The 10,519-nt window shown below is 38.5% G+C and overlaps 1 protein-coding gene across 2 annotated transcripts; it reads left to right on the forward strand.

Moving 5' to 3' along the window:
• Window positions 1–218: 218 nt before the first annotated feature.
• Window positions 219–9,252, forward strand: LOC132064046 (glutathione S-transferase zeta class-like). 2 transcript variants are annotated; one of them, XM_059456906.1, is made up of 10 exons: window positions 219–535; window positions 646–739; window positions 1,049–1,105; window positions 1,812–1,897; window positions 2,016–2,087; window positions 2,396–2,449; window positions 2,541–2,616; window positions 3,692–3,753; window positions 4,159–4,218; window positions 8,935–9,252. In XM_059456906.1, exons 1-10 carry the CDS (start codon window positions 326–328, stop codon window positions 9,031–9,033), a joined length of 870 nt encoding a protein of 289 aa, XP_059312889.1. In that variant the 5' UTR covers window positions 219–325; the 3' UTR covers window positions 9,034–9,252. The 2 variants fall into 2 exon arrangements, with proteins under 2 accessions (XP_059312889.1, XP_059312888.1); XM_059456905.1 differs by having other exon boundaries at window positions 220–535; window positions 643–739.
• Window positions 9,253–10,519: the final 1,267 nt, after the last annotated feature.

Genomic DNA, 10,519 nt, shown 5'->3' on the forward strand with positions numbered 1-10,519 from the left:
TTTTATCGGAAAAAATAAATAAGCAAAGTAAAATAAAACTGAGAAATATAAACATGTTTAAAGTTCAGAAGAATTATATTACTAATAATTGGTACATTCAATTAAGTATTTTGTATTAATTTTCTATTTGGAAATCTTTAGATTTTTTAAATTCAAGCTGATACTCGGGTGGAATTTTGTACATAGATAATATAAATGTTTAATTTTAAATACAGGAGTATATTTACAAATTGAGTCTCTTTATGAAAGGTCCCTCCTCGTTTATGAATTTAGATCTATAGGAGAGAGCAGAAAGAAACAGTAAATTTGCGTTTAGTGAGTAGAAATGAAGATTAATCCACCATTGTTATTGCAAATAATTAGCAGATCCTATCTTAAACTAGTTCAACCCCACAATTTGCCAATGTACTGTTTTCAAAGTAGACGTTTTTCTCACACTGAAACTCCAACTACCAACTCTATTATTACTATTAATAATGCTTCATCATCAGCTGTTCCCATTTCAACTTCATCCATGGAATCCCATAACTCTCAGGTACATTTTCTTTCTCTTTCTTTTTCACACACACCCACCAAAAACACACAGTTGAAAGGAGCAAATTTTGAGTTGAACAAGCCTTTTTGAATGCATTTTGGCAGAAGAAGGCAACTGATTCAACACCTGTTTCAAAGATTGTGTTGTATTCTTTCTGGCAAAGTTCATGTTCTTGGAGAGTTCGCTTCGCCTTAAATCTCAAAGGTCTATTCTTGGATAATCCCCGGCTACCCAAGATTGAGTTTTCTGTTCACTACCTCCTCCGGCTCAAAACAAGTGTTTAATATAGTTTCTTGATTACATAAGAACTAACTTATCTAAGGGTAAATTTGGAAGAAGATACTTAATTTCTTCTTGATTATGTAAGTGGACACTTATTTTGAACCAAAATAAAATGGCTTTAGTGGACACTTATTATGAAACGGAGGGAATATTTTTTTTTTTTTTTTTCGGGTTTTCAATTGAGGAACTGTTTGATTGCTTACTTTGTGTTTTGGTTTCTGGGGTGCACAGGGCTTTCTTATGAATATAGAGCAGTCAACCTTGGCAAAGGAGAACAGTTCACTCCAGGTATTATGTTTGATTTTTTTTTTTTTTTTTGGTCATTCACGTGTATGCAATTCAGAGTACCATAGTCTTTCATGAGTGCAATATTGTGTCGATAAACGAAGTTGCAGATAATGAATTCCCATAGTATTGGATAAGTCCAGCCAAGAAAGCTCATTCTTCGTGGTGTGCCCACAATGTCTCTTCAGATGCTTAAAATCGTGATAATCATGTGTCAGAGAGTCTGAAGATTGACTGATCTTTCTTTTGTTGTAATTCGCTGCTGTCAGCTTAACTAGACATAGAGATAGTAGCAGCTGCCATGTTTTGTTAAATAAGAACATTAGTAGATGTGATTGATGGTTCAACTTCATAGCTTTTCCTAGTCTGTTTAAGCTCTTTAGGTGAAGCTTTTGCTTATAGCTCATGATTACTTATAAACAAAAATCTTATAGCTCTTGACTATATAGTGATGAACAGAAGTAGCATTTCAATAAAGAACATGGAACAATTTCGCTGAAGAGTGAGACTAAGTTGTTTGACTGTTTGGCAACTCATAACATTACCTTATGTACGAGCGTAAACACAATCTTCTGCAGCGATCAGTGGTTCACTAGCATAGTTTCTGAGCTTGAGCAATGCTTCAAGAATGGAATATTGGTGGTATATGATTTTTTTTTTTTTTTGTTGACCCATCATTTCTGACTAATATCATATGCATACTTGGCAGAGTTTGATAAATTAAATCCTCTTCATTATGTTCCTGTGTTGGTTGATGGCGATGTGGTCATTTCGGACTCCTATGCAATTTTACTGGTAGGTCCTTTTATTTGTGAATAAGATCTCTTAAGGTCAAATCATCTTCTTTGATTCCTAATCCTGACACCACCATAAATGATTCAATTTTTTGCTAATCTCTTTGCTGTTTGGCTAGTATTTGGAAGAGAAGTATCATCAGAGACCCCTGTTGCCAGTTGAACCTCAATTAAGAGCTCTCAATCTTCAGGTTAGATCCAAGTGCCTGTGGACCTTCACTCAGGAAGTCCTTGAAGGGCTTTATGAATTAATCATGAAAATTCCTTAAAGGACATTTTGATTAAGAAAAAAATAGAAATAAAAATGAGCTTATTGTGTGTCTGCTCATTATCTTGAGTCCATAAGGGCAAGATATCTCGATGAAGGGTGATATATATTATTTCCAGATTCAATGATGAACATTGACTTGTGGGAAAATGTTCTCACAAATAAGGAGCAAGGTTGGTTGCAACTTGCAACTAAGATAAAAAGTGTGCACTCCTTCTTCCTTCTCTGCAGGCAGCAAGTATTGTCAGCTCTAATATGCAGCCACTTCACATGTTGTCAGTGCTGGTATTTCTCTGGCTCCAACAGTTCCTTTTATGGTCTGTGTGATCAAGGAAGTTGTTTTGTCAGGGCAATAATAGTCACCTTCAAATTTCAGAAATACATGGAGGAAAGAGTTGGCCCCGAAGAGAAACAATTATGGGCAAAATTTCACATACAAAAAGGTTTTGTAGGTAAGTTTGTTTGGAATTTCCCCTTGATTCTTTTGATGTAAGTATGTTCTTAGCCTTTTTCTATGTTCTTAGCCTTTTTCTAACCTTCTCCTAACATGTATTTGCTATTTCACTATAGCTTCAGGGAATTATATCATTCTGAAAGACATTGTTGTATTTTGAGGTTTTCTAACTTCTTATCATGGATTTTATGGAATCATCTATTCCTTGCATTTGAAACTATAGTCAGCTTTCAAGATAAGAAGGTAAAAATGGGAAATTATGTAAAGCCAAGCAGGATATCCTTGCTTGTGTACGCATTTCAGGAAAGGTATTTCTGTGGATTCAGTTTTATGCGTATTCTATTTCCCTTGCTCATTAGTCCACATGAGAAAACAAAAGTCACCTATGAAACCTTCAAGTTAATTTGAACTTGAGCTATTTTGGTATATAAGAATGTTCATCGATGAACTTATCAAAAAATAATTGTTCATCATCATGGAGTCTCTTATTCCAATTTAGTTGACATAGTTTCACTGGATAAGGAGTTAGTTTGGCTTACATATTTTATATCTGGCAGAGTAGTTTTGGGCTTGTAAATAGAATTTATATAATGGGGAAAACTTCGAATGGGCAGGATTTCATTTTTTATTTTCTTAAAATATGATTCCCTGTAACTTTTTGAATATGGTTAGATGTACATGTGCTTCAAAATTTTTGGAAATCCAATTGAACTATTGTTGGATTTAATTATCATAAAGGGTACCACGGATATTGATAGTGGTAATATTCGCCTTAATTGGTGATGAATTTGATTTTTCATGAATCAAAAGAGTATAATTGTTTCTGGATTGGATAGGAGAAGGATGTATTTCAGCCTAACAGTGTTCAATATCATCATTTGCTTAAGCGTCTGGTTTTTAATTAAACGAGATGATATTTCTTGGCTATAGATCATGATGTATCCTCTTGCTTCTATAGCATCTAAGATTAAGAATGTGGCAAGTGGAAACTAGGACTCCTGATGTAGGGGATTTTGTTTCCTTCAGTAGTCTTCTTCAACCTCTTATTTAAAATTTCATCTGTTCTGGAACAGCTCTTGAAAAATTGCTGGCAGGATCTGCTGGGAAGTATGCTACAGGAGAAGAAGTATACATGGTATTTTGTCCAAACTTCTATGTTTCTTACTAGCATTGTTTATTGTGCACCTGGATTCCTTGAGCTCCTATAAATGAATTGGAAAGTAGCGGAGATAATATTTCCAGTTGTTAAGAAACGTTTTTGTTTTATGACGATATATTTTTCTGTGCATGCAAGGAAACTGAAAATCTCTGTTTTATGGTGCATCATTTTGATGTAATTTTTTAGTTAGGGTTCTGGAAAATTGTTTGTGTAGTAAACTTCTTTTTTCCTGAGTACACTTGTTGCTTCTTTCGAATAAGTGAGATCAGGGTATTATTTTGTTTCGCTGAAAATAGAAATCACCACAGCAGCTCAATGATAATTTTGGGATGTTATACCTGAATGATCTCGGAGCTGATATAACATGGTGGAAAATTGCAGGCTGATGTGTTTTTGGCCCCTCAAATTGCAGTGGCTACTAAAAGGTTTAACATTGAAATGGTAAGTTTTGGTTGGTGTTTTGTGAATACGGTGATAACTAAAATTGCTATTAAATGGATTTGGGTCATTTTTTGACTGCAAAATGATTACCCATCCTTTCAATCTCTCTGCATTGAATTTCAGTGCAAAAAAACTTCGTTGTCCTTAGCTGCAACTGAGCCAAGTTTGATCGAGCTCTGAAGGTCTGAACTTACTTAGCCAGATTTTACCTAGCTGTAGGGGCTGGACTCGTTTAATAAACAAGCTCAAGTTCAATCTTTACTTGATTATTTTCCGAGCTCAAGCACCCTTGACCTCGTTAACGAACTTAGTCGACATGATGCTTGGCTCTGAATCATCATACAACAACATACCCAGTGTACTCCCACAAGTGGGGTCAGGGGAGGGTAGAGTGTACGTAGACCTTACCTGATACAACTACAACAACAACAAGCCAAGTAATCCCACGCGTGGGTCCGGAGAGGAGCAGTGTACGCAAACCTAACCCCCACCTCGGTGCGTGTGGCGGTTATTTCCGAAAGTTACCTCGACTAAGAGAGGAAAACAAGACAAAAGGTCGATAAGGCCAAGCATATCAAAAACAAGATGAAAAAAGGAATAATAAAAGAAAGTCATGGCAGTATCATTTAAAGAAAGCGAGCATTAACTACTATAGATAAATAAGGTAATCAAAGCACAAAGGCCCAACAAAAATATAATTGCGTAAATCAAATGGCAATAAACGAACGAGCAAAACGACAACTACTATGGTGAAAGGATAAGCAACCTAGCCTTCTATCCTAACCGAGTCCTCCACAACCTCCTATCTAAGGTCATGTCCCGGTAGCCGAAACCGTGCCACATCCCGTCTTAATCACCTCTCCCCAATACTTCTTCTCGGCCTCCCTTTACCTCTCCTCGAAACCGTCCATAGCCGGCCCTCTCACGCCTCCGCACCGGAGCATCCGTGCTCTCCTTTTCACATGCCCAAACCATCTCGACCTCGCTTCCCGCATCTTGTCCTCCACCGATGCCACTCCCACCTTGTCCCTTTGATATCTTCATTCCTAATTTATCCCCCTCCTAGCGTGCCCATACATCCATCGCAAGATTCGCATTTTCGCGACTTTCATCTTCTCAACGTGAAAGTTTCGATCGGCTAACACTCCGCCCCGTACATAAAGTCGGTCTAACTAACACTTTGTAGAACTTGCCTTTAAGTTTTGGTGGCACTTTTTATGACACAAGACTCGAGGCGCGTAGCCTCCATTTCACCACCCCGCACCAATACGATGTGAAACATCTTCGTCGATATCCCCATCTCCCGAATAAGACCCAAGATACTTGAAACTTCCTTTCTTTTGAATGGCACGGGTACCAAGCCTCGGCCCTCGTTAAATTTACGCGGACGCCACCGAACCCGCACTCCAAGTATTCGTCTTCGGGGTCCTACTTCTAATTTAAATCCTTTAGACTCCAACGTCTGCCTCCCGCCCTCCAAACCTTATCGTTAACCCCGCGAGTCTCGTCAATCGCACTATGTCATCCGCGAACAAAGACACACCAAGGCACCTCACCTTGTATTTGTCGCGTCAATTCATCCATCACCAAGGCATTAGAAACAAGCAAGAGTCGATCCCCGACGCAACACCATCGAACAGGAAGTTGTTCGAGTCTCCTCCTACCATCCTTACCCCGGTCTTAGCTCCATCATACATGTCCTTTATCGCTCTAATGTACACCACATGTGTACACTTTTAGCCTCCAAGCATCTCCACAGACCTCTCGACACTTTGTCGTAGGCCTTTTCTAGGTCAATGAATACCATGCAAGTCCCTCTTCCGCTCCCTATAATCGCTCCACCAATCTCCTTACAATATAATGGCTTTCGTAGTCGAGCGCCCGCACATGAATCCAAACCGGTTCTCCGGAATAGACACACCTCTCCTCACCCTCATTTCCACCACCCTTTCCCACACTTTCATAGTATGACTTAGCGGGGAAATTGATACTTATAGTTGTTGCAGCCTTTTGAATGTCGCCCTTGTTCTTATACAAGGGGAATCATTCGTACTCCACCTCCATTCTTCCCAGATCTTCGCCGTCTTGAAAATGACATTAAACAACCTGGGCCACCACTCCTAAGCCTACCCCGCTTGCAATCTTCCAAAATTCCCTTGAATCTCGTCGAGTCCGCTGGCCGCTCTTCCCCTGCGCATCCTATGAACAACTCCCTTAACCTCCTCAACCTTTATACTCCTATAATATCCAAAGTCGCGACGCCTATGAGAGTGCTCCAAATCTCCCAACACAATGTCTCGTCCTCCTTCGTTCAAGAATTCATGAAAGTACGATTGTCATCTCCGTCTAATGTGGGCTTCCGTACCAACACTTGGCCATCCTCGTCCCCGATGCACTTCACTTGATTCAAGTCGCGTGCCTTCCTCTCTCTCGGGGGGGCAAGCTTAAATAGTTTCATCCCTACCTCTCGTCCTCTTTCGCATAAAGCGCGTTCAAAGGCTGCCGTTTTTGCCGCCGAAACTGCCAACTTCGCTTCTTTTCTCGCCATCTTATACTTTTTCCTATTCGTCCGCTTCTCTTCATCATCCTTGCTATCTACCAACTTCACATATGCTTGCTTCTTTGCTTCCACCTTCCCTTGGACTTCTCCATTCCACCACCAATCCCCTCGGTGCCCACCACGGCGGCCTCGTGAGACCTTACTTGATACAATAACGGATATGGAAAGACAAGAAAACAACAAGAAAAGTAAATGATAGCTAGATTGACACAAAAGAAGACACGCAACTAAAGCTCTTTAATTAGTTAAAACCTCCAATTAATATAGAACTAAGCACCTAATCTCTTAGGATGACCTCAAGGGAATCTAAGTTCCCAAGCAACCAATCCTCTCAAAAATTCACACAATCAATGGCTTCAACAAGCCCTCAAACACTCACACTCTCAATAGAGTATCAAAATATCATTCATCAAAATAGTCCAAGTCCTGCGAAATGTTTAAGTCTACTATTTGTACTTGGGGTAGAAGGAAGACTAGCTTGCTATTACAATTATACCCTTAATGAAGTAAGGGCCTTGTTTGGTTGGTTTTCCTTTGAGATGAAATGACTAGCATTATGGAATAACCTCTTTTGCATACATATGCACCTTCTCCTTTCTTCCAAGTGGAGTGTTGTACTTCCACTTTAGCATACTCTCGAGCCTCAAGTCTTCATTCCAAGCATCTTCTAAACCTCTAAAGTAGCGATCCCTAGCTCATTGGTTTAAGCATGTTCTTGATGGCTCGCTTGCATCATTACCCCCACCTTTGGCAGTAGAGAGGTCAAGTTTCCGAAAGACCCGCTACCAAGAAAAGCAGGACCAAAAAAGTCAGACAAGAATTAATGAAAGTAAAGGAGCCATGGCAAAAAAGTCAGACAAGAATTGATGAAAATAAAGGAGCCATAGCAAAATAGTATAAATAAGCATTATAAAGATAAGTAACAATAAATGCAACAATCTAATACGGTAATCGAAGTACAAGAGACATCAGAAAGTAACAGGAAATCAAAGGGCAAGGAACTGCAAAGATAACACTACGCCTACTAATATGCTAAGGATACATGGGACAACGCCCCACTACTTACTAACCTTCTACCCTAATCTGCATCCTCCATAACCCCCTATCGAAGGTCATGTCCTCGGTAAGCTACAACTGTGCCATGTCCTGCCTAATCACTTCTCCCCAATACTTCTTTGGCCTACTTCTACCTCTCCTGAAACCATCCATAGCTAACCTCTCGCACCACTGCACTGGGGCCTCCGTGCATCTCCGCTGTACATGCCCAAACTATCTCAGCCACGCTTCCTGCATCTTGTCCTCCACCGAGGCCACTCCTAAGTCCTACCTTGTCCCAGATAACTTCATTTCTAATCCTATCCTTCCTAGTATGCCCACATATCCATCGCAACATCCTCATTTCTGCAACCTCATCTTTTGGACGTGAGATTTCTTGACTGGCCAGCCTTATGCCCCATATAACAAAGTAGGTCTAGCTATCACTCTGTAGAATTTGCCTTTAAGCTTTGGAGGCACTATCTTATCACACAGGACTCTAGAGGCAAGCCTCGATTTCATCCACCTTGCCCCAATACGGTGTGTGACATCATCATCAATCTCCTCATTTCCTTGGATAATGGACCCAACATACCTAATGAAGGGCATGAATGGCTCTGAATCATCATCCCTACCAAAAATAAGCTATAGTATCCAATCATTTACCAAAAATAAGTACCTTTGTTTCTACGTTTTTGTGTTGAAAACATCTCACATTACACTTGCAAAATCTTCATTTGATCGCAGCTTCTGAAACATGGATCCTGCTTTCTCTCCTTGAATATATGCAGTCCACTCATTGAATGTTTGAATCTAACAATGTCTTCCTCAACTGTCCTTTCCTGGCCTACTCCTCCCCTCCCCCCCTCCTTTTCCCTTCCAAACCTTCCAATGAAAAAATAAATAAAACCTTAAATAGTCAATCGGCAAGTAGGTTGTCTAGAGATATTTTCGATACCATTTAATGAACATATCTACCAAAACTTAATTGCATTTTTGATTTACAGTCTTTGAGTTTTTGGTTTTCATTCTTTTTGGGATAGAACCTCTAGAACTTTTTGATTTCATCTAATTGATATCCACAAATATTAATTTGAAATGCACCTTATTTCTATGTGCAGTCTGAGTTTCCCACCTTAAGGAAGATATATGATTCTTGTGAGGCGTTACCAGAATTCCAAGCTTCTTTGCCAGAACGACAGCCTGATGCTGCCCTGTGAGCTTATATGCCTAATGCAGAGTTGCAAGAAAATGTAAAACCTTAGGTTATGCTCGATATGATGTAAAATATTTTCATTTTTCTAATGAAAATATTATGAAATAAAAGATTGTTGGCGGATCTTGAAACACGAATGTTTTGTATTATGATAAGTACTGAGAAGTCAGGTTATTCACTTTTATCTTTGTGATGTATGAGAAATTCAATAAAATTATGTGAAGAATTTATTATTGTAAGGTTTCGGAGTTTATTTTTTAATCAAAATGGTTTTCTTTTGATGAATTATCACGATAAATGTATATACTAATGCTAATACCTCTATTCAGTTTCACATGTTCTTAAATAGTGATGAAAGCAACTTCATTTTTGGCATACTGCTAATGTGTTTTTATTTTTTTTATTTTCTTCGGATGGAAGTGACAATAGACATGTGTTGCGTAGAATCTTTTCCTTTTGCAATTACCTATTTTATTTTCATGAACATCATTGGTTCTTGTCATTTCTTCTCCTATCTCTATCAAGTCATCAACATAGCTTGGTCTATTTATGATTGCCCTTGTTCAGAGAGACCCTCTTTACCTTCCAGAACACATTGAAGTCCTATACCACAAGCTGTGAACCCTTCAAATTGAGAAACGTATTCACCTTGAGGCCTTAAGCAATTTGCCCTCAGAAAATCTTTAGATTTTTCTTATATAGCCAATGAGCATGAAACACCACCTAAGTTTAAAGGGCTTCCCAAGTTTAAATATACACGTCAACCTCAAATAGAACAACCTTGAGGTTTTACGGCTTATTGAAGTTAATGCGTATAATTAAAGGAGGTGTCATATTTTAAATGATTAACTTACGTAATGAGCGTTTGAGAACACTCACCGAAATTTTTTCAAAATTTGAGCCAAAATGTCTAGTAGGAAAACTGCTCAACCAGAATATTCTATAGTTTGAGTGTCTAAATAAAGTTTACTGGCAAGTTTATGGGGTTGTCGATGTATTCCGCCACAGATCTGTATTGAAGAAATTAAACATACATCCATGTCAAAAAAAAAAAAAAAAAAATTAAACATACATGTATACAACAGTCCATTCATGCTCCTCGTTAATATTTGATTCAAATTTACAACCTTACCATTACAAAACTTGGCATAGGTAATTTATTTCTCAAGGGTTCATAAAAAAGGATGATTAATCTCTGATCAATCTGAACAGAACAAGAGAGTTTTACGTGGCTAAATATTAACCCAAGATACTTTTACCCTCCTCTTCCTTACCACGTAAAAATAATAATGCTAGCCCTAGGTAATCACTTTTAGGACAACTAATTGAGAAATAGAGAAAATTCCATCAGCGATATTCTTGGTCAACAATTTATCAACATTGATCCATTTTTTAATTCTTACAAAAAACGACCCAAACTTTTATCTCTCTCTCTCTCTCTCTCTCTCGCCTTCTTATGTTTTGTATATGCGTATGTTGTCTATATATGT

The sequence above is a fragment of the Lycium ferocissimum genome, chromosome 7 (genome assembly GCF_029784015.1).
Source record: "Lycium ferocissimum isolate CSIRO_LF1 chromosome 7, AGI_CSIRO_Lferr_CH_V1, whole genome shotgun sequence".
NCBI lineage: Eukaryota > Viridiplantae > Streptophyta > Magnoliopsida > Solanales > Solanaceae > Lycium > Lycium ferocissimum.

Excerpts from the sequence above, each read along its gene's own strand:
- LOC132064046 (XM_059456905.1), top strand. The coding sequence starts at position 326 with ATGAAGATTAATCCACCATTGTTATTGCAAATAATTAGCAGATCCTAT. Across the intron at positions 2,088-2,395 it reads TAAGAGCTCTCAATCTTCAG|GCAGCAAGTATTGTCAGCTC; the intron begins GTTAGATCCAAG and ends CCTTCTCTGCAG. Across the intron at positions 3,754-4,158 it reads CAGGAGAAGAAGTATACATG|GCTGATGTGTTTTTGGCCCC; the intron begins GTATTTTGTCCA and ends GGAAAATTGCAG.